The sequence below is a fragment of the Ambystoma mexicanum genome, chromosome 10 (assembly GCF_040938575.1).
Source record: "Ambystoma mexicanum isolate Mex_15411 chromosome 10, UKY_AmexF1_1, whole genome shotgun sequence".
NCBI classification, from domain to species: domain Eukaryota; kingdom Metazoa; phylum Chordata; class Amphibia; order Caudata; family Ambystomatidae; genus Ambystoma; species Ambystoma mexicanum.
Window position 1 is genome coordinate 503993933 of NC_090932.1, and position 25069 is coordinate 504019001.

Here is a 25069-nt window from a genome sequence, read left to right on the forward strand (position 1 = left end):
CAGTGGAGGGATTTCAGTGCTGTAGAGATACGATGCTTGGGCTTGAGGCCAGGACAAGTCTCACAGTCCTGTTCTGGATTAGTTGCAGAGGGCGAAGAGTGGCGGCAGGCAGATTTAGAAAGAGGCTGTTGCAGTAGTCCAGCCTAGAAAGAACCAGGGCTCTGGAGACAGTGAGCTTGTGACTGAAAGTGAGAAAAGGAATAATACCTGTGAGGAGGTGCAGCTGCTAGTGGGACTTCTTAGAGACACCCTTGATGTTAGGAGAGAAGGAGAGGGTGAAGTCAAAGATGACACAAAGGTTTTTTGCCTCGAAGGAAGGCGCAGGTAGAGGGCCCAAGGTGGGCGGCCAGAGGGAAAGCAGTAGCAGGCGTCCCAATGAGAAGGATCTCAATCTTGGTTACACTCAGGAAGAGATTGTTAGAGGCACACCTTTGCTAAATCGTGGATAGACAATCAGGAATGAGTGAGAGAGGAGAGGAGACTAAGGGGAGTCTGTAGGGGAGGTGACTGTCATCCGCATAACACTGAAAGTAAGGATAAAAGGTAGAGATGAGATGGGCCAGAGGTGCCAAGTAAATTTTGAAGAGCCAGGTGTCATGGCCATCAGGACAAGGACACAAACATTACAGAGCCAATTACACAGGGGGCCCGGATGGACACAGACCTGGCGCCTTTGGCGCCAGGCTCATGAAGAACAATAAGCAGGAACATGTATTTGGACATGGGGGTTAGGGGTGTTTTAGGCTTTCCCCTTGGCGCCCAGGTAGGTGCACCCACAAATGTGAGGTACCATTTTCATTGGGACACCTGTGGGAACGCAGGACGGTAGGCCATGTGTTGTTGGTGGCGTGCTTCGGTGGGTGAGCCGAGTGAAATGTGCGGAAATTGGGGGGTTTTTTGTCACATTTTGGACTTTGCTGGGGTTTCTGGGTAATAAATTCTGGGCCGATTTGTGCAAGTCAGACTTCTGCGGATTCCCACGGGTGTCCTATTTTCGGAAATGCATGGGGTTCCCTGTTTTCCTTGGTGGCTTGGACACCCAAGGCCCATATCTGTATGGTGTGCCCATCTGCAAAAATTGTGTAATTCAGCTGCTGGAAAAGACTTGAGGTTAGGGGTGTTTTAGGCTTTCCCCTTGGCGCCCAGGTAGGTGCACCCACACATGTGAGGTACCGTTTTCATCGGAACACCTGTGGGAACGCAGGACGGTAGGCCATGTGTTGTTGGTGGTGTGTTTCAGTGGGTGAGCCGAGTGAAATGTGCGGGAATCATTTTTTTTTGTTGCCACATTTCAGACTTTGCTGGTGTTTCTGGGTAATAAATTCTGGGCCGATTTGCGCAAGTCAGACCTCTGTGGATTCCTAGGGATGCCCCCTTTTCGGAAATGCATGGGGTTCCCTGTTTTCCTTGGTGGCTTGGAGACCCTAGGCCCATATCTGTATGGTGTGCCCGTCTGGAAAAATTGTGAAATTCAGCTTTCGGAAAAGACTTGGGGTTAGGGGTGTTTTAGGCTTTCCCTTTGGTGCCCAGGTAGGTGCACCCACACATGTGAGGTACCGTTTTCATCGGGATACGTGTGGGAACGGTGGAAGGTATGACATTTGTTGTGTTTGTGTGGTTTTCATAACGTTTCGACCCATTTGTGATGCCCTTTTGTCACACAACCCTTTCATTTCCCAAATGTGCCCTACATTTAGTCGCTGCTTTAGGCACCATACACTTTTGTAACCTGCACAAGTCACCTACCCTTAAAAAGGTTTTCCTGTGCTTTTTCAAAAAATGTATGCTTGCCGTTCCTCACGACATTGGTTTTCCTGATTTACACATGCTAAGTACGTCTGTTCAGGCCGTAAGCATAAAACTCCTGTGTACCATGGCTCAGTGTTTGGCTTGTGGTAATGCTTGTTTTGTGAAACACTACAAAAAAATGTGTGCTTTCCTAACTGCAAGAGTCGGGGGAATGCTGTGGAGCATTGTTTTTCTCAAAATTCATAGAAGCCAATGCCGTACCAAGCCAACCATGTCCACCACATACCTTTTTTTCAGTCATTGATATGTATGCCTTTCTGTCCTCCAATTCGGCTTTCTTACCCTTTTTTTTCCATTCCGTCCACGTATGTCCAATTGGCAAAAATGGCCAAAATCGCTTACCTCTCACAAAACAGTTGATAACCACATCAAAGTAATTTTTTTTTGTTTTCTACTCAACCTGTTTTCGAAAGCCAGAAAATCAGTGAATTCAGCACAGCAAACCATTTGTTCCTAGCTCTTGCAAGGAAAAAACCACAGGCTTCTTTGTACTTCATTTTATTCGCATTTTTTGTAAAAACACAAATTTATCGCCCTTTTTGGTTATTGTCTCTCACCCCCCTACAGCAACCTAGGATTCCTGAGTGGCGTTACGACCGCCTAGATGTGGGAAAAAAGGGGCCAAGATATCTCATGTAACAAAAAAGTTACAAGGCATTCAATGGCGACATACCAAAATCACCATAAAGGCCTTGGCACTGGGGAGAAAACCCATGGCACTTTAAGGGTTAAACCATCACTCACCTGTTGTCGGACATTGCGGTTTCATCCATCTTCCTCCTGGTACAACAGTCACTGAACACTGCATTTACCTTTTCTCATATCCACGCAGGAGCAGTGCCACTAATTGTCACCGTCCACAGCTTATCAGCATGGGAGAGACCTGACGGGGGTGATCTAACTCCTGGCAGGGCTGCAACCGTGCCCCAACGCCTCTGCAGAGACCAGTTGAGCATAACAGAACGCAAAGCCTCCACAAATCTCTGTCTGGGTGTTAGGGAAACATCAGAGACAGATCTATTGACCCAATTACTAGGGGAATTACATGCCTCAAGACAAGAAACCAGTGCATCAAGGAGGGATCCTATTGTAACTCGAGAAAGAACTGATGACTTGGCAAAACAGATGCTGCAGGCACAAGCAGGACAGGTTCCCTTGCCTGGGATAGCCACCTCTTCCACGCCACCGCAATCAACACCGGTTCAGGTGGTTCTTCCAGGGGAAATGCCTCTAGCTCCGCCCGAACGCTTCAACAGCGATCCAAGCAAGTTTGCCATATTCATGAACCAATGTCGTCTTCATTTCTTATGTAGACCAGGAGCCTTTCCTTATGATCAAGCCAAAGTTGCATTCGTACTCTCATTCCTAGGAGGCAACGCGGCGGACTGGTCAATACCATTGGTAACTCAAGATGATCCTTTGCTTCGGAACTTTGGGGATTTCCAGCACAAGATGGAGAAATTGTTTGCCCGACATACTCAAGGACAAGCTCTGGACAACAAATTATTGTCGCTCAGACAGGGGAATCAAGATCTATTAACCTACATTGCAACCTTCAATCGTCTCATAGCCCAAACCAACTGGCCAGAAGAAAAGAGAACTACGCTCTTTTATCGATGGTTCCGTTTCAAACTTAAGGATGTGTTGGCTTAAGTTGGGAACCCACCTGAGGGGTGTGAGGACTACATAAACCTGACAGTACAACTCGATCATAGGTTGCAGAGTAGGAAAATGGATTGAGCCAGAACAGAGGGAAGGTCAGTTTATGTGCGACCCTGTGACAACCAGACCAAACCACACGAACAGTCAGAACCAATGCAAATCAGTAGGTTACTGAGCCCTCTTACCAAGGCGGAAAGAGAGAAAAGAAGACAGCAATAGCTCTGCTTATATTGTGGTAAAGCAGGTCACTTCTTCCGTGAATGCCCGGTAAAACAACCTAAGAAAATAGTTGGAGCAACGGACAAAAACAATGATGAAAATGAAGTACAGGACTCTGGAAACTCCAATGCCCAGCAAGCGTAGGGGTACACTTGTCGAGCGAGAAAAAGGAATTCGTGCAGACCTCACATCTAGTCCTTCCGGTACTTGTGGTGAATCACAAGCAACCGCCAAAGAAACATGTCTTGGAGGCATACATTGACAGTGGAGCGGTGGGAAACTACATTGACCAAGATCTGGCTATCTGAACAGGCCTTCCTCTCCAACAAAAGCAGAAATCGGAAAATGTCACTGCAGTGGATGGTTATCAGCTATCATCCGGTCTGGTGACACAATGCACAGAGAAAGCCAAGCTTCTGTTGCAGGATGGGCATCAAGAGGACATTACCTTCCATCTCATTGGAGCTCCTCAGTTCCAGATGATATTGGGAATGCCTTGGCTGGAAACCCATACTCCTAGGATCGACTCGCGAAAACGAGTTCTGACCTTTCCTCAAGACTGTGTCAACACCTGTTACAACAAAGACGTTGTCAACCTGAAACCAAAGAAAGGAATCGTGTTGGGCCTTACTGGCTCTTTATCACTTGAATACATGAATTACCAGGATGTCTTCCAAAAGGAGCAAGCCAACGTTTTGCCCCCGCATAGACCCTATGATTGCCAAATGGACCTCTTGCCCGGAGCTCAAATTCCCTGCAGTCAGATTTACGCTCTAACAGAGCAGGAAAACCAACATTTTAGAACTTACCTGGATCAGTATTTGGCATACGGTTTTATCCGCCCATCCAAGTCCCCTGCTTCCTCGCCCCTCTTCTTCGTGCCTAAGAAGGAGGGGGACTTAAGAACATGTATTGACTACAGAGCAATCAGTCAGATCACAGTAAAAAAATGATATTCCTTACTACTTATACCAGAGCTCCTGGATCAGGTGAAGCACACTCAGATTTACACAAAGTTGGATTTGCGAGCGGCCTACCATCTTGTGAGAGTCAAAAAAGGAGACGAGTGGAAGACGGCCTTTCGCACAAAGTATGGCCTCTTTGAATACCTGGTCAAGCCCTTCGTGTTATGTAACACCCCTGCGGCGTTCCAATTCTTTATGAATGACGTGCTCCATGAGCTATTGGACATTTGCGCACTTGTCTACATAGATGACATTCTCATCTACTCAAATTCCTAGGAAGAACAAATCGGTCATGTCCGGGCAGGCTTAGAGAAGCTTCGACAACACCAGTTGTATGCCAAGCTGGAAAAATGTTTCTTCCATGTGACTGAGGTCGAATTTCTTGGTTTCATGCCTACACCACAGGGCGTACATATGGACACATGAAACGTGGATGCAATCCTCCAATGGCCCTCACCAACATCCACAAAAGGAGTACAAAGCGTGCTCGGCTTCGCTAATTTCTATTGCCGATTTATACGTGGGTTCTCACAAATTGTACACCCAATTACCTCCCTGCTGAGAAAGAACAATAAATTCCATTGGTCCATAGAAGCTGAAGAGGCCTTTCGGAAGCTGAAACTAGCATTTACAACAGCGCCAGTTCTTCGACACCCTCGACCAGACCTACCATACATAGTTGAAACAGACGTTTCAAACGTAGCAATGGGAGCGGTATTGTCCCAACGGGACCCGGAAACAGGACAGTTACATCCTGTCGCATTCTGGTCCAGCAAATATTCTGCCCCCGAATTGAACTACGCAATCCCGGATAAAGAATTACTGGCGATTAAAGAAGCATTCAAGTCATGGAGACACTACCTTCTTGGGGCGAGACACACAGTAACCGTCATCACGGACCACCGTAACTTACAATACTTGAAGACTGCTAAAGCGCAATCCTCTCATCAACTTCGTTGCGCGCACTTTTTCACAGAATACGACTTTATTATCACCTATAGTCCTGGAGTACGGAATGGAAAAGCAGACACACTATCACGCATGAGTGAAGAAAATGAGGCTTTTACAACATCCGATCCTGTGGCCATCATTCCCGAAGAACGAATCCAAACCAAGATTGCTGCCACCATGTGTGTAGATGACTTAAAAACCTGTTTTCAGTTCCAGATGAATCATCCAACACAACAGGAATGGCTGTCAAAGAGAGACCGGTACACCATCGAAAACATTGTACCATATTTTCAAGGACGCTTATATATCCAGGACAAGAAACTGCAAAATCAAATCATCACGATTCATTAGCGGAAGGACATCCAGGAATAGCCAAAATGCAAGCTAAAATAAAACAAAACTACTGGTGGCCATCTTGGAGAAAAGATATTGCAACCTGTGGTGTCTGCGCGCAACACAAATCTCAGAAGAAAAAACCCTGCTGGCTTACTATGTCCCTTGATGGTACCACCAGCACCTTGGCATACTCTATCAATGGATTTTATCACAGATCTTCCTCCCTGCAATGGTTACAACACCATCTTAGTGATTGTGGGTTTATTCTCCAAAATAGCCCATTTCATCCCTGTGAAGGGACTTCCAACTGCATCGACACTCGCTACTGTGTTCTTAGAATAAATTGTCAGATTGCATAGATTCCCATCAATATTAATATCGGATCGTGGAACTCAATTTGTTTCCGCCTTTTGGAGAAGGTGTTGTACAATTGCCAAAATTGACCTCTGGTTTTCCACATGCCACCCCCCTCAAACTGATGGGCAAACCGAGCAGACTCATCAGACGCTAGAGCAGTATTTAAGGTGTATGCTACAGCACTCCGAAGACTCCTCGAAAAACATTCTCTGGGTAGCTGAGTATGCACACAACAACTCTGTTCACATGAGTACTGGGTAAACCCCATTCTATACTGTGCAAAGAAGACAGCCGCAGACATCAATGTTTGATCCACTCGATACTCTGGAAATGCCAGCAATAAAAACCCTGCATAAAACCATCACTCAGGTTCTTGAGGAAGTGACAGAACACTTGACTAAGGCCAAAGAAAGACAAAAACTGTTTGCTGACCGGCACCGAAAAGAAGCTCCCGATTACCAGATTGGGGATAAAATCTGGTTAGCATCCAGATGCATACAGTTGAAAGGATCAAGGGCTTTCCGCCCCAGATATTTGGGCCCCTATACTATCAAAGTTATAATAAACCCTGCTGCCACGAAATTGGAATTACCATCTCACATGAAGATTCACCCAGTATTTCATGTCTGTCTCCTCAAACCAATGAAACCAGATACACAGATTAGTCCTCCACCAGAGCCTGAATTACTAGATGGGGAACCGGAGCATGAAGTTAAATCCATCCTGCACTCCAAGGTGGTTCTGTCCAAATTGTATTACCTTATAGACTGGAAAGGTTACGGACCTCAAGAACTTACATGGGAACCCAGTGAAAACGTCCATGCTCCACGTTTAATCAGGCAATTCATCACAATAATCCCACCAAGCCAGAACCAGGAGGAGGACCACCCTTGAGAGGGGCCTTGAGGGGGAGTGCTGTCATGGCCATCGGGCCAAGGACACAAACATTACAGGGCCAATTGCACAGAGGGCCCGGATGGACACAGTCCTGGTGCCTTGGTGCCAGGCTCATGAAAAACCATAAGCAGGAAAATGTATTTGGGTCAAGAATACTTTTATTATGAACATGGCACCTCATTTTAGGTGCCAAGTGTATTTAACATAGGGAACTTCCATTACTACAGCAGCCCTACGTGTACCTTTGGGTGGGGCTGCTGCTCTTGGGTTGCCTTGCATGTGCTGACTCTCTGGGAGTGGCAGGGTGTGGTAGGCAAGGCAGGCCTAGTGGGCGTGCCCATGATCACAGCTATATAAGCTGCTCCAATCCCTGAGGCAGACGCTTCGCATTATTCGCCACTTCCATGCAGCGTAACGCTCACTGCCGCCTGTGGTTAAATTTACCTTTGGAAATCCTGTTTCCTGTCTCCATAATTGAAAAAGTGGATACTACACCAAGCACCCCGTAGTGAAGACAAAGTTTTAGTTTAGTTTAAGGTAGGGAATTATATCTGTCATTTAGATACGTATAGGTGCGCGGGAGAAGTGCTCAGCCTTGGTATCTAGGCTGGGAAATGAAACAAAGAAAATTGATTTTCTATGGTAGGAAACCTGCGCCCCTGCACACTGTCAATAAGGCCTAAGCCTAAATGTTGTTTTAGAGTTTGAAAGATAGGTACCTATTCAGGAGCCACACTAGGGGAACAGCCAAATGTATTCCAACTTTCAATTTGCTAGTTAGTATGTAATACATATTTTAGACATTTTCTATCACATTGTAGTCAAGGCCAAATGAGCCATAAAATTATACTTGAGAACTTTGGGATAAATTTACAAATTACAATTTTTTATTTGTACAAATGATGTAGGTTGGCACAACGCATTTCGAGTTTCTACCACTCTTCATCAGGGGCATACATTCGTTTTCACATACATTTCTATGAGAAAAGGAAACATTTAAATTATTAAGTAATTGTGAAAATCAACATTACTTCAACTCTCAAGATTGTTATTACTGAAAACCTTTTCATTTTGCAAAGATTTCAATTACAGTGGACTAGATACATAACAGTCTTGGGACATTTTTTCTAAACCTCAATGAGTTCAGTAGATCCTGTATAAGCAATGCTTTTCTTAGCAGCCATACCTGTACTCTGGAGATTGGCTTTAATAAAGAGTAAACAATATAAGCTGAAAGCTTACCAAAGCAGCGTGGGAAATCTATTAATTTTCGTTCAAATGTGTGTGGGTACTAGTAGTGGTGTTCAGCCTATCAGAGAAGTTTAAATGGAGTCGTTGGCCGACCTATGGAGATAACCAACGTATGTCAATTCCAGGGAGTCCTTTGTGTTGATAAAACACTCTGGTGAATTACATTTTTACATAAGCAATCTTACCCCATCTAAGTTTTGTTGGTAGGTGTAAGTGTCCGAAGAGTTGGATAAATTGAAGCTAGTATGCAGGTCTAGTACCAAAGTCTGTGCTGGTAGGTGTTCATAAAATGATTACTTTCCAGATGAGTTCCCCAGCGCTGGAGGCTGCAGGAGGGATTGGGATAGAGAAATTAAGGCCAAGGAATGGCTAGTATAAAAGCATGTATTCATGTAAAATGGTGTTGAACTTACTCAGAATAGGCATTCTGTTGGTTCAAGTGAAGAAGTCTCAAGTCATAAGTGCTGAGTTCAAGGATTATCTGCAATGGAGGTCTATTAAGTGTCTCAGCCTGTAGGAAAACCTTCCCTGTTGAGGACGAGGTACAATAAGGTAAGCATCTAGTTGTTATCTAAATTAGTTTAAGGGCTGCTCATGGGAGAAAATGTACTTACTTCCTATTTTTGTTTTCCAATAGATCCTGTAGAGGAGTTGGTTCGAAGACTTCAGTAGGCAGGAGCCGCGTCTGCCATTTTGTAAAATAGATGTATTTATATGTTGTAACGCATGTGACGTCACCCACGCATGTGCGGGTGACATCACATGCGTCACCGCTGCATTGTAATGTCACTCGCACAAGCGCAAGAGATGTAGAGAACATCTAATACATGAAGAGGGCTGGTATCCCTGTTAGGGGAATATAGACTGTTTAATCGCGTCACTCGCGGTCACGCGAGTGACATGTTAAGCATCAAAAAAAATTGTTGTAGACCCTATTTAAATAAATAGGGGGGGTTAGCTAAGCCCTAAAAAAGGGTTTTTGGAAAAATGTACTCACATGCGCCAAACTTTATTGATTCAGAGGTGAGTTAGACAAGTTTTTAACAAAATGAGCTCCAATTACTTTTTTTGAAAAGAAGAGTTTCCAAATCGATATTGGTATTTATAAAGTTTTGCTTTTATTTTTCACAATATTTTTATAAACAGATAATAATAATTTTGTGTTCGGTGTTTTCATCACACCTTATATTTTCCACACAATTAATCATACACAGATTCTTAATTTCTGTTTTTGATAGTTTCCACAAAAATTACTACTTTTCGTCATATAGTTTCCACAGCAAAAACCAAAAATCAGATCCTTAAATCAAATTTGTATAATGTGTTTACTCCACACCTTTTTAGTAGTATGCACTGATCCTTAGTAATTCGAAAATGTCTCTCTCGACATATGTTTCCCCATTGAGTCTAACAATGGTTCATCAGGAGAGGGAATATTTTCTAAAAGGAAAAGACCAAAATTATCTTTGTTTACAAAACTTAAAGAAATTCAAAAGTTTTAACTGTTGTTTAAAACGTTTATGATCTAACAAAAAATAAATGTTTTGTTTAACTCACCCAATTTGTTATAGTGAATTATTTTTGAAGACGTTAGCATTCATCCAAATAGTTTTGGTTGTATCAAGTTAGCGATCACATTTCTGTCCCAATTTGCTTGATGGACATTTACAGAAAATACCTTTTTATCCAATATGTAAGTTAAGTTGGTCAAAATAGGCTAATGGGGAGAAGGTAGAGAGATGATATAGTCTTTAGATTTCTTGGAGAAAGGATACAGGATTAGATTGCAGATTTCTATTCCTTCATTATTCCAAATATTACAGAGCTAATTTTGCTTACCTTATTTCATCTTTTGTTCATAAGTTCTATGGTCCTTCAATGCCTTGATAAGCTCCCGAACGAGTGGATGATATTATTTGGTTTTCGTGCACATTTTATATTGTGTTCATGCCGCGATTACATCATCACGCCGCATCCACGCGATCTAACGTGACGCGATGACGTCATCACGCACATTATTAGTTCCATCTGCCATTTTGAATCGGGAAGATCATCATATTGCACGGATCCCGCTAATGTAAATCGGATTCCCTGTGCATAATTAGTCTTTTTTGCTGATGTATTTTTTAAACGAACATTTTTTGTTCAATTATCGTTATTTTAAGTACTCAAATATAATAATTAGGTTTATTTAAGTTTTGATAGTTAAATAAAAATCTGTAATAAGTTTTGGTCATAGTTTACTAACCTAATATTTTACAAATTTTGTTGACCTTTAGTTTTTCTTATATTATTATATTGGTACAGATGATCCTAGTCGGTAAAGTTACCCTCATATCATTTCATTAACAGAAGAGACTGAGATCTAGATTTTATATTTGAATGTTCTTCTACAGAAAAAAATATATAGATCTGGCTCATTTTTATATTATTAAGTTGTATTTCAAATTACCTAAAATTTTAGTTTTTGATTTCCCAGGAATCATTAGTTTCCTACCAGCAAAAGAGTGTATAACAAAAAAAGATTTCAATATGATTTGCTCTATCTGTTTGTCACATTGGATGTTATACAAATATATACCAGCATTCAATATGATAAAGGCCTAGAAAGTACCAAGTTTTTCCTCAAAACAAGATCAGTCTCATATCTTGAACAAAATAAAATGATAATTGAGATGTTACATTTCTGCTTTCACAACAATATATTCATCTTCAACAATACTATCTTAAAACAACTCCAGGGCACTGCCATGGGGTCAAAATTTGCTCCACCTATGCAAATTTATTCATGTTTTTTTTTTAGTTGCAGCATACCTGGAAGCACCCTCTTTTTCACAACAACATCAAATTCTGGTCGCTTTATAGACGATATATTGATAATATGAGAAGGAAACACTCAAGCTCTAGATACTTAGGTCACTTATCTCAATAACAATCTTTTTAATTTATCATTCACTAAGTCAACCAGTGCCACCAACATCGAATTCTTGGACTTAGAACTTTTTGTAAAAAATGCACAAATTCAAACCAAGCTGTTTACAAAACCTTCAGCAGGACATAGTCTCCTTTTTGCTACATCCCATCATCCAAAACATACAATAGATAGCATTCCATATGGGGAGTTTCTCAAAGTCAAAAGGAACTGCAGTACTGATTTAAACTTTCAGGATAATCTTCGACAAACTCACCAGAAATTTAAACAGAGAGGCTATGGACCAAAGATTATCAAAAATGCAATTAAAAAGGCAGAACTTGTATCAAGGGACTCTTTATTAAAGGACAAACCAAAACTAGAACAAATTAGTCCAAAAACTTAATTTATTACTACATATTGTACGGAAGCCAGAACAATCAAACAAATATTAACAAATCATTGGAACATTCTACTCACAGACTCAAGTCTGCAGAAACATCTGGACAATCATCCGAGTATTTGTTTTCGAAGAGCACCAACTATTAAGAACTTGATCAGTCCAAGCTTTCTCAGCCCGATACCAACCGAAAGAAAAATTTTCTTCCAAAAGGCTAACAAAGGAACTTATAAATGTGGACATTGTAAATTATGCCCATTTATGCAACAAGGCAGAAAGGATATTCTCCTCCCAAATGGAAAAACCAAGCACATCAATCAGATGATCAACTGCAACTCAACCTATGTCATTTATGGGATTTAATGTATTTGTGGAAAATTATATATTGGGAACACCATAAGAAAAATAAAGGAGAGAATATTTGAGCATATAAGAGCAATCCGAAAAAAAGACTTGAGATCCCCCATCTCGGTTCATATGATAACAAACCATCCAACTTCTGACATCTCTAATCTCAAGATCTTTGGCCTGGAGAAAGTGACCCTACCGCCTCGAGGAGGAAACAAGGAGGAACTGTTACATAAAAATGAATGTAAATGGATTTGTATTATGGACACTTGTGTTACAGGTTTAAATTGTGATACAGAAATGTATAATTGGCTTTAACTATTTTGATTATTGGTTATACATGAAAGAGCAAATCATATTGAAATCTTTTTTTTGTTATACACTCTTAGGCTGGTAGGAAACTAATGATTCCTGGAAAATCAAAAACTAAAATTTTAGGTAATTTGAAATACAACTTAATAATATAAAAATGGGCAGTATCTATATATTTTTTCTGTAGATAACATTCAAATATAAAATCTTGATCTCAGTCTCTCCTGTTAATGAAATTATATGAGGGTAACTTTACCGACTAGGATCATCTGTACCAATATAATAATATAAGAAAAACTAAAGGTCAACAAAATTTGTAAAATATTAGGTTAGTCAACTACGAGCAAAACTTATTACAGATTTCTTATTTGGCCGACGGAACTAATAACATGCGTGATGACATCATCGCGTCATGTTAGATCATGTGGACGCGGTGTGATGACGTCATCGCGGCATGAACACAATATAAAATGTGCGTGAAAACCAAATAATGTCATCCACTCGTTCGGGAGCTTATCATGGTATTGAAGGACCGTAGAACTTATGAACAAAAGATGAAATAAGGTAAGCAAAATCAGCTCTGTAATATTTGAAATAATGAAGGAATAGAAATCTGCAATCTAAACCTGTATCCTTTCTCCAAGAAATCTAAAGATAATATCCTTCTCCCCTTTAGCCTATTTTGACCAACTTAACTTACATATTGGATAAAAAGGTATTTTCTGTAAATGTCCATCGAGCAAATTGGGACAGAAATTTGATCGCTAACTTGATACAACCAAAACTATTTGGATGAATGCTAACGTCTTCAAAAAGAATTCACTATAACAAATTGGGTGAGTTAAACAAAACATTTATTTTTTGTTAGATCATAAAAGTTTTAAACAACAGTTAAACCTTTTGAATTTCTTTAAGTTTTATAAACAAAGATCATTTTGGTCTTTTCCTTTTAGAAAATATTCCCTCTCCTGATGAACCATTGTTAGACTCAATGGGGAAACACTTGTCGAGAGAGACATTTTCAAATTACTAAGGATCAGTGCATACTACTAAAAAGGTGTGGAGTAAACACCTTATACAAATTTGATTTAAGGATCTGATTTTTGGTATTTGCTGTGGAAATTATATGATGAAAAGAAGTATTTTTTGTGGAAACTATCAAAAACAGAAATTAAGAATCTGTGTATGATTAATTGTGTGGAAAAAATAAGGTGTGAAGAAAACACCGAACAAAAAGTTATTATTATCTGTTTGACTCTTAAAAATATGGTGAAAAATAAAAGCAAAACTTTATAAATACCAATATCGATTTGGAAACTCTTCAAAAAAAGTAATTGGAGCTCATTTTGTTAAAAACTTGTCTAACTCACCTCTGAATCAATAATGGTTGGCGCATTTGAGTACATTTTTCCAAAACCCCTTTTTTCTTGCATTGCATCTGTATAGCAGCCACACAGTCTTGGAGAAACACTAATGCAGACAACCCAGAGCATCTATCTAAGATTACTCATTATATTTTTTCTGTTTTATAATATACAACAGCGGTCGCCAAGGGAGCCTCTCTTTTTTTAGGCTGCAAAGTTTTTTTCTTAGCTAAGCCCTAACCTGTATGAGGGCTGTGGGAAAAATACTGTAATCAATATGGTGTATTTCCTATTAGTGACTTGATTCACAAAAAAGGAAGTAGAATTACAAAAGGTTCAATAAGAAATGTAAATACAGGGCTGACCTAGGAGTTATGAGATACCATTAATTCTCAAAAGTAGCTAATGTGTAGAGCCTGTTGTAGACATTGTGATGTTAGAACCTCACAGAGGTATAAGGCTGGCGGCTGTGGTGTGTATTTAGGCTTCGTACAGTTGCGTAATGGTCAGTTGTGGGGAAAGTCAGTGTGGAGAATATCCATCATAAATGGATCCTCATCTGGGATCAATGGCCTATGTTTCGATCCTGTCATAGCAATTTTGGAGACTGGTATAATCCTGAGGTGGCAGATCAATAACGCATAGTTAGTGATAATAAAATTATGCATATAAAGGCCTATTTCACATTCAGTGTGTTTGTTAAAATTGCTAACCCGTATGTATGGGTGTACAATCTTCAACAGGTAGAAAACATAGTCCATTATAGCAGATTCTTTTCATAAAACATAACAAAAAATAGGACTGGTATATGGTTAAAGAGTATTTATACTTGTGCAAAACAGTAACAAATGCTAAACCTCATTAAACAATTTTTGAGATGGAGATACTGTAACCTCGTATGTGGTGATATATTAATAATCAGACATATTAATATGTCTTCGTTTGAGGTTATGAGTTTAACTATGTTCAAACGTTGTTTTGCAAGGTCATATTGAGATTTGCTTGCAGTAAGTAATAGATTAGTCAAAGGGAATCTTGATAGTAGTCTCCATATGTCCAAACATTGGTTGGATAAGTCCCTCTGGTCCCTCTTCTGGTTAGTGTCATGGGGAGATAGAGTTGTTAAAGAAAACATTTGTTAAAAAATGGTCCAAGATAGTAATCCTCATTCATGCCCAAAGGAGTCACAGCATCCAGTCGTTGAATCCAAAATAGTTCTCTTTGAGACAGTTGCTTGGGTAGGTCCTGTCTTCATACTTACCATCTGAGGGACCTGCTCTCACCTGTGCACATCTTCAAATCTTCCGGAACGCTGACATCGTCATCTTGGCACTGCAGCTCATCTTCAAATCCTCCGGGATGCTGAAACCTTCATCTTGACACCGCACCACGACGCGCTCCACCCGTGACCGCAGCACCTGCAAGTAAAAACAAAAGGCAAGTTTAGACATTTAACAGACATTAAGTTTAAGGTCGCGCTACCACAGAACCTCAGGCTTTTCCTTAAACCAACACTCACCTGTTGTCAGACTTTACGGTTTCATCTACCTACCTCCCAGCCGCTCCTCCACTGCTGCTTTTGGGCCGCATTTCCACATATTGGGAAGAAAAACAGAAGAGAAAACATTATTCAGGAATTAAAAACACCATTGAGAGCAATAATACCAAGACAGAAAGCAGAAAGGGGAAAAGACAAGGGACATTGAGAGACACTTACCATCAACCAGGGGAAAGCATAGTCGCAGCTGGACTGGACTATTACCAGGGATCAGTGAAGGAACTAGATCCCATCAACAAACGCCCCTGCCTGAAGTAGCAGAATGGAGAGCTCATCATCAATAATTAACAGGTGAGCCTTATGGGCTGATACATGCCCACAGAAATCGAACCTTGGGGTGAAGGGTTTGAGAGGTACAAGAGTCACGACCAGCGCCGACCAGCGCACTCACGTTTTCTCATATCCACGCAGGAGCAGTGCCACCAATTGTCGCTGTCCACAGCTCATCAGCAGGGCGAGAGACCTGACGGGTGTGATCTCACTCCTGGGAGGGCTGCAACCGTGCACCAACGCCTCCGCAGAGACCAGGTGAGCATAACACCAGGGTGAGAGGTTAGAGCCTTGGGAAACACCACATGTGGTGAGAGAGGTGGTGGAGAGAAAGGACCCCAGTTGGACCTAAGAGGGTCGATTGGAGAGGAAGGAAGTAAACCAGGCTAGGGACTGATATGTGATGCCCAGGTTGTCAAGAAGACAATTGATCAGGATGGCATGGTTGACCTTGTCGAAAGCAGAGGAAATATCGATGAGGATGAGGATAGAAGGAAGGCTACAGTCAAGATTTGAGAGCAGGTCTTCATAGGTGTTCAGCAGAGCAGTTTCCGTGCTTCTTGCTGCTCTAAAGCCAGACTGATGGTCACTCAAATAGTATTTATCAAATTTATGAAAAGGGCGTAAACGATCCTACCATAATCTTAATCCTTTGTTGAACAAATTCCCTCTAGTTATAGCTAAATGTTCATAAGAATTCTTAACTCTCCATGAGGGCAGTATCAAAAACATGTGTAAAAGTGTAACAAGTATATACTCCATATATGAACATTATATTATATATTTTATTATATTATGGACATTATACTACATTTGTAAATATTTGATTTGAAAAGTGATTGCTTCTTTTAAATTACAGAAAGAAACCAAGCGCTCATGCCTTGCTGTAAAATGGTAACTAGTCCCTATATGTTTTTTGCAGTTTTTTTATTTTCCTGTAGAAAAGAGAAGTGCAAGCATTTTCCATCGAAACAGGGAAACGCCTTTGTAATAGCTACATTGGAAGGGAATGAAAAATTGAGCAGGACTTACCTTCTGGCACATTTAAAAATTAACAGTAGTGTCGGGAACAACTACTTTACACTAATTAATTCCACCCACACATTAAAGGTGGAAATGGATCAAACGTATTTTAATTAAAAAAATACACGAAGTGTTATTGATGCAATACTGCAAGCAGTAGTACAGGAATACCACTGGCATTATAACTTGTATGGTAAAAGACTCCGAATTGGCCATGTAGCTGTGCCGTTCGCGGGACTCAAGGAGAGAAATGTAGGACTATGTGGGTCTTACAGGGCTACACTTTTGAATAAAATAAGGGCGATTGCATTATTTTCTGTGAGAGTTTGGCATCAAAGGGAGTTTTGCACACTGATCAAGCATACCACTAGCAAAACTCCCTTTGATGCCAAACTCTCACAGAAAATTATGTGATCACCCTTATTTTATAGTGACTATGGGGAGATTCATGTGCTTCAACCGGCTTAACCCTGCACACAGCCTCTATATTGGGGATTTCGAAGTCACATGCAGATAACTTCCCGAATAAGATAGAGGTGCCATTAACAGTGCAAGCAGTACATTCCTGATACTGCTTTTGGACTGTCAGAGCAGAAGACCTTTGTTGCCCGCCCTCAACATTTTACAAACACTTCTTGGCATCAATTCCACCTCTAGGGTGAATGCAAGTTAAAAAGGCATGTGAGGTGGTGCTGGAACATACTTTTAGTGCGAAATATTGTGCGCAGAAGATGCTCAAGATATGTCATTGTTGCTTTGTCCTCAATTCTGATACACTGGAAAACCCCTCAAAATTAATTTATAAGACATGGTGGCATCAAATCAGCCTCACAGGTGCGTTGGAGCATAGACTTTTTAGATCCTACAAACTAACCCACACATATCTACTGGTATTTGCCTCGCTACTCGGTTAATTTCTGAGCAAATTACTCGAGGAAAATTGATCCACTCAAGCGGTGTGAGCTCAGTAATGGTTGAGAATTCTGCACCACCACATTTTTGCTATTTTCCCTTCCCCAACTGAGATCCTCAAACTTACTATATGGTACTCACTGTCCCTATACTGATATTCACATAAAACACAGGCCCCAGAAGGAGCGTGTTTTTTATCCTGGGCTATATACTAGCTTCTGAACCTTCTTTCTTGGTTGAGGTATTCATAACTCCCCCAGAACCTAGTCAAACAATGCTGCAATGTTGTTGCTATTTTGTTTTGCTTTAAGTCTGGAATTTGTTTGTGCATTTACAGGCATTGCTGTGCTTTTCTCCACAAACACAAGTGGATTATAATCGATATGAGCAGTTATGTGTAGTGTTATATGAAATCTTTTCAGTAGTCTTTGATATATTTTTGCAAACGGAACTGAACGGAATTAAACAGATGGAATGTATTGGTTCATGAAATGAGATCGCCAATTAGAGGAAGCTTTTTCCTAAATCAATTTCTTATCTTTAATATGTTATGTTGAAGAGAGGTATTTGAAACATAAACAAGTCAGCCCGATCTATTATGGTTGCCATTTATTAGCGTCTCCTAGCACTAAAGGGCACTGTAGAATGGTAATATTCATGTAAAGGTTACTTCTGTTTTTATCTTTTGCCAATTATCTTCTATGTACTTATTTCTGATCATTTAAATAAAATGAAAAATAATTCAAATAATAATTCGAACAGAGATGTTGATTTGTCTGGAAACATGCAGGTCTGGAACCATTACAGAAACATTTTTGATGAAAATGTTAATGTCAACATTCAAATATTTGAGAAACAAATATTGAAGCTATATTAAAGCTTACCTGAATTGAAACTGAGTACAATTGCCGTTGAATCTTCCTGCCCCCCAGGTACTATCCAAGAGATGCCAACTTCCATTCAGATGAACCGCATTCCATGCATGATAAATTCCCAAAGTTGAGCTGTGTCCCAATCGGCAACCATATTCTTTTGCGTACCCTAATAACAGCACACACTGTGTTCCAGCAGCACTGCACAGGATAGAAATGATATGGCATCAGAAAAAAGCAACCTGGGGAAATGTCACTGTACATCATGAGCATTCTGCATATTGTTAGTGCCCTCCTCTTGGAAATTAGGCAAACCCATGAATTGTCTTGTATTGTAACTGGATCTTGTCTAGCATGACTTCTGCCATTCTGGAAGTCTGTTGGTGCTTAGGCCCTCTAAAGGATATGGAGAGGTTGGAGTTAGTGGAGGGAGGAAAATGTGAACTCTAAGGTGATGATGCTTGTATATTGGAAACCCCTGTTCTCTGTGTGCTAGTAGGATTCAAGGTGAGGTGGGTTAGGAAGCCCCATGTGTTGCTATTCATATTTGATGCTTGCTAAAAAGTTCATCCTTGCTATCATGAATGGTTTTCGAGGGTGGAGGGGCGCTGCATTGTGATACAGTGGTTGGCAAGTTGGAGGATGGTGGTTTTTGAGATTAGTTAGGGTAACTTTTAGGCATCTGACCCAGCACTTGGTGCATATAGGCTGGCTGCTGTGTGTAGTGTAACCCGGTAAACCGTGGTGCTAAAAAAAAAGTATTTTCAGTCATTGAACGAGACGAGCAAAGGCATCCCATTAAATGACTGAAAATGGTGTGCAAAAATGGCCGCCATGGAAAGGGATTTATTTATTTGAATTTGTATAGCGCACATCGGCCCAGGGGCATCGTGGCACTTGTTACAGAATGCTCAGCTTGGTACAAGACAACATAGCATATGGTAGTTACATTCAGTACAGGAGTCCATTACATCATGTGAGTAGGATTGTTGCCTTAAGACAGCTAACATATGTGTTACATACCGTCTACAGATGTGGGAGGGTGAGAAAAAAAGGCTGCTTAGTTAAAGAGCATGGTTTTATGGAAAGGGGTGTAGGATTTTTCATTTCTTAGGGCGGTGGGTAGTGCGTTCCACCAGTTTTTGGGAGCTAGATGTTGAAAGCTTGACCTGCCGGCTTTACTCTTTACTTCTTTTGAAGGTAGTTATGTGTAGCTGGTTGGTTAGGTGGGATCTGGTGGGTCTGGTGGATGATTTGATGGTGATCCTTTTGTGAGAAAAAAAGGCTGCTTAGTTAAAGAGCATGGTTTTATGGAAAGGGGTGTAGGATTTTTCATTTCTTAGGGCGGTGGGTAGTGCGTTCCACCAGTTTTTGGGAGCTAGATGTTGAAAGCTTGACCTGCCGGCTTTACTCTTTACTTCTTTTGAAGGTAGTTATGTGTAGCTGGTTGGTTAGGTGGGATCTGGTGGGTCTGGTGGATGATTTGATGGTGATCCTTTTGTATAGGTAAGGGGAGGCATCAGCAGAGAGGCACCGATGTGTGATGGCCATAGTTTTGAAAAAGATGCGTTCTTTTACTGGAAGCCAATGTGCTTCTTTCCTGGCCTGTGAAATGTGTTCCCTTTTGGGAATACTCAGTGCTGCCCTAAGCGCATTGCTCTGTGTGATTTGCAATTTGTTTATATTTTTTGGGAGGTCCCCATGAATAGGGCTTTGCATTAGTCTAGTTTGGTGCCTACTGTGGCTCTGGCTATCGATAGGCAGTTTTCATGAAGGACTCCATAAGGAGACCCCCTTCCCTTTCTATAGCAGCCTTTGAAGCTGGGAAGCAGCAGAGGCCTGCAACTGCAACAAACAGGTAAGTGGGGGTGGGAACTGAAGAGGAAAAAAGGGGGGGGGTGCAGGATGGGGGAAAGATGGCGGTCGGGGGAACCAGCCACCAGGTGGAACGTGGGCTGAGATTATAGGTTTCAGCCCACGTTTCTAGTCACCTGGTTCCCCGGATTCATTCAGGGGGAGCGAAGTTATAAGCCGCTCAAAAAGTGCTCTTCCTATGGGTTTAGCAACTTAACCATAACTGGCCATGTAATACCGGTCCATAATCCCAAAAGAGCCTGATGCATGTGGTTGGTATGCCTGCCGAGTGTGGGTGTTTTCCAAGCACTACCCATTATTATTGGTGTAGCAGTGTTAGCGTTCTGCATCCCCATAATGCCCTTTTATTTATTGCATGATGGGTTGTGATTAAGGGTTTGCCAGAACTCATGTCCTCTGAACTGCAGAAAAAGCTTCTCCTCAGGTGCCCCATAGAGGTTCATTTCCATACCTCACCGTGGCACACTGGTGCCCAATTATATTAAATAGTGTGTGTAATATAGGTTCTCTACGGTTCTCATTGGTAGCTGCCTTTATGACTTGAGGTTCCCTTCTTGTGATCATAAAGCTGTGCAAAGAATATGTAGAGGCATAAAGGTGAACAGTGTTCCCAGGCACCGCAAGGTGAGAGGGATTTGGTTTCTATTAAAAATGAGTTGCTGTCTGCTGTAGTTCTGTTGCGTAATCTGGCGTGCCGGGTAGAGCACCAATTGGTCCCGATATTCTCCTCACTCTGAATGTGTCTGCTTTTGTGTGAGCAGGTGCATCCAGTCATACAGTTGGGCGTAGAGTTCCGTATGAGGTCAGAGCTCTGTCAAAGTTCACTCAGACATGATATCAAATAATGTAACCAGCAGTATACATGAATCTGACTGTCAATAGCTGTGCACAGTTTAATGAATTGTAAGGCTCAATTTATTATCAAAGAAATAAACTGGAAGCAGAATAATAATGGGTCATATTAGTTGGTGTGGACCTCAATAGCTTGAGTTTTCACAACATACAGTGGTAATTTTCTGGGGCACCCACCAAGACAATCGGGGTAATTCATAGAATTGAGCGCATAAGTGGCGCACGCGGCTGGCGCACAGAGTGCGCATGTGACAGTCTGCACCAGCCGCGTGCGCCAAAACCCATTTTAGCGCACAGCCTATTCATGGATTTTAACATCCATAACCAGCCGTGGAGCAGAGCGGCGCAGCGACCCTGCATCAGCGCCAGTAACGCCCCCAACCCCGCCCCCTGCGCCAAAAACATTGCACAATTCCCCTACATGGCGCAAAGGCCAGTGGACCAGCATACAGCCCCCCAACCAGGAAAATGCGTGGAAAATTTCCCGCGCACCCCTCGGAATACACATACCTTGCTTGCGCCAGTAAAAGTGCATGTAAAATTCCCCACGCACCCCTAGGAATACACGTACCTTGCTCGCGCCAGCGAAAACACGTGTAAAGGTCCACGCGCACCCCTCGGAATGCACCTACCTTGCTTGCGCCAGCGAAAACACGTGTAAAAGTCCACGTGCACCCCCAGAATACACGTACCCCGCCCGCACTAGCGAAAACGCATGTAAAACCCCCTGCACACTCCTCGGAATATACGTACCCCACCCACACTAGTGAAAACGCATGTAAAACTCCCCACGCACCCTTCGGAATATATGTGCCCCGCCCGCACTAGCGAAAATGCGTGTAAAACTCCCCGCGCACCCCTCAGAATATACATACCCCGTCCGCACTAGCGAAAACGTGCGTAAAAGTACACGCGCACCCCCAGAATACACGTACCCTGCCCGCACTAGCGAAATCACATGTAAAAGTCCACGCGCACCCCCAGAATACACGTACCCCACCCGCACTAGCGAAAACGTGTGTAAAAGTCCACGCGCACCCCCAGAATACACGTACCCCGCTCGCGCTGTCTAAAACGCGTGTAAAACTCCCCGTGCACCCCTCGGAAATATATGTACCCCGCCCACACTAGCGAAAACGCGTGTAAAACTCCCAGCGCACCCCCAGAATACACGTACCCCACCTGCACTAGCAAAATTGCATGTTAAAGTCCATGCGCACCACCAGAATACACGTACCCCGCCCACACTAGTGAAAACGCATGTAAAAGTCCACGCGCACCCCCAGAATACACGTACCCCGCCCGCACTAGCGAAAATGCGTGTAAAACTCCCTGCGCACCCCCGGAATATGCGCAGGCAGCCCATCCACACTCCCCATGCCCCAGAGGAAGCCCACAACACAGGGGACTACCCTACACCCTTGGCATGCCCCGCAGCAGCCCGCATGGCACCATGCACTCGGAAGCACCAACACATGTCCCCCAGCCACCCAGCCCCCCACCCACCCAGCATTGACGGGCACCTGCCAGCAGGCCCCGACTCATGTCCCCCAGCCACCCAAAGCATTGACGGGCACCTGCCAGCAGGCCCCGACTCATGTCCCCCAGCCACCCACCTATCACCCACCCAGCATTGACGGGCACCTGCCAGCAGGCCCCGACTCGTGTCCCCCACCCATCCACCCACCCAGCATTGACGGACATCTGCCAGAAGGCCCCGAGTCATGTCCCCCAGCTGACCACCCACCCGCCCAGCATTGACGGGCACCTACCAGCAGGCCCGACACATGGCCCACCAAACCACATGTCCTAACAAAACAGACCCATGTCCCTAATGCCAACCCTAATCCCCCTTGCCCCCCACTACAAGCATGCAACTAGCCACAGAACCCACTCCCAAATTACCCATGCCATGACAGTCTCAAATGAACCACCATGCCCATGCAGGAATGCACATCGGAGTCACACAGTGGCAAAACATGACTGAGGCAATGTTCATTGAGACATGCACAAAACCAATGATAGAACACAACCCCAATCTTGAAGTAAGAAAAAATGTATTCAAAACATAATGAACTAACAAAGAGGAAATGAAACTTGAAAATCAATATACAATGACAGATGTTACCCCAAAAAAGTTTATTCTAATGAAGAAAAAAAATAATACGTCATATGTTGAATAAAAAAGTGGTCCATTGCCAATGGGCCTCATTCCGAGTATGGCGGTAAGGGATACCGGTCACCGTTAACGAGACCGGTGCCGGTAATCCCTTACCGCCACATTCCGAGTTCCCTTTGCGCCATCGTCCTTAATGCCTGCTTTTAGCAGGCGTTAGGGACGAGGGCGCAAAGGGGCATTTTAGCCAATAACGGTGACCGTAAAGTACGGTCACCGTTATTTGCAATTTCCCCATTCCCATTGAGTCCTATGGGGGCTCATTTGGGAATGGGGAAGGGCCCTGGGGAATGGGAAATTACCGCCCTGGTCAACTCGGAATAGGGCGGTAATTTCCCATTCCACCAGGGCGGTGACGGTACGCATTGAGGCCCAATGTCAATTAGAAAAACAGAATCCAAATAAAAGAAAACCATTCATCCATGGGAATATTGAAAAAGAAAGTATGTATAGTCTGCAACTATATACAATGGAAGTCCAAATGGTCCATGATTCACAAACAAAAGGAAACCTACAAAATAGGCCTATGGAGAAAAAAATATATACACGAAGTGGAGCAATGTCCATGAACTCCAAAAAAAAGAAAAAACAAAGGAAACCTAACACTAATGAACTATGTACAAAGGCGGCGGGCATGTCCTACGGCTCACTGTTTGATGTTCCAGGGCAGGGCATCATTGAACTCCTTTTCAACGTCCCTGAGACGGGCCTCTTCCCTGGCCTCGAGGTCTCGCAGGGATGCAGTCATGGCCTGTTACAACTCCCTGCAAGTTGCCTTGAGGCGCTCAGCCTGCCTCAACGCCCTGCGCATGGAGTTCTCCGCCCTGACCATAGTGAGCAGTGGCTCCTCCGCCCACTGCCGCTCCGCATCTATCTGCTGGCACAACCGCTGCCACACGGAAGACACTCCCAATCCAGGGTCCTCCTGCCCTCCAGCCGATTCCTGCCCCTGTGATGTTGATGGCCCCAAGCCATCATCGCTCCCACTTTGAGCCTGCTGCTGCCATGCATGTGCCCTGCTGGTCGATGCCTGCACGTCCTCCTCCTGCTGGGGTCCAGTTGTTGGGGTGGCCACCCCTGCTGGACCTCCGACTCACGACTGTGGCAGAGATGTGTCCTCCACCAGCCTGGCCACTGGCTCAGGGGCAGCTCCACAGGGTGCCCAGGTGATTCTTGGGCAGGTAGATGGCACAGAGGATGAATGGCGCATAGGGGGTGCAGTTGAGGAGGGGGTCGGTAGATGATCCAGCACATGGAGGAACCCAGTGCTGGTGACCCGTCCTAGTAGGTCGTCGCGGTCAATGAGGTATTCGAAATGACATGCATTGTCCTCACGAGAAGTCCACATGTCATCCTCAATACCACGTTGACGCAACGCCACCCCAGCTAGGACAGGCTCAACCTGGTCACGGATTGCCACGTCCGCAGGGAGAGGAAGGCCAGTTGTTGTTCGCGCATCCCCTCCCTGAGAACGGGTCTGGACGAAGGCATCCCAGCTGGTGCGGGATGATGCAGTCACAGGATCAGGTACAGGATTACACACAGGCACCTTCGCGGCGGCCTGTGCTGCCTCCTGTCCCTGCCCCTGGACTGCACCACTAACACCAGTGGAATCCCCCCTTCCAGGCCCGTGCGTGGGCCTTCCACGGCCTCCTCCTCAACCGAACCCCCCACCAACCTGGATGACTCCGTGCCATCAACCTCCATAACCCCCTTTGGGGGCTCAGCTGCCCCTTCTGCTGCCAAGGA

The 25069-nt window shown here is 43.3% G+C and overlaps 1 protein-coding gene across 1 annotated transcript in view; it reads right to left on the bottom strand.

Annotated features, from left to right (window-relative positions):
• The window catches only part of LOC138491513 (kyphoscoliosis peptidase-like), a 929435-nt gene that overhangs the window by 258566 nt on the left and 645800 nt on the right, over nt 1-25069 (bottom strand). The window contains exon 5 of the mRNA XM_069618050.1: nt 18430-18618. Within this exon, the coding sequence (XP_069474151.1) occupies nt 18430-18618 (189 nt within the window). The remainder of the gene's footprint in view (nt 1-18429; nt 18619-25069) is intronic.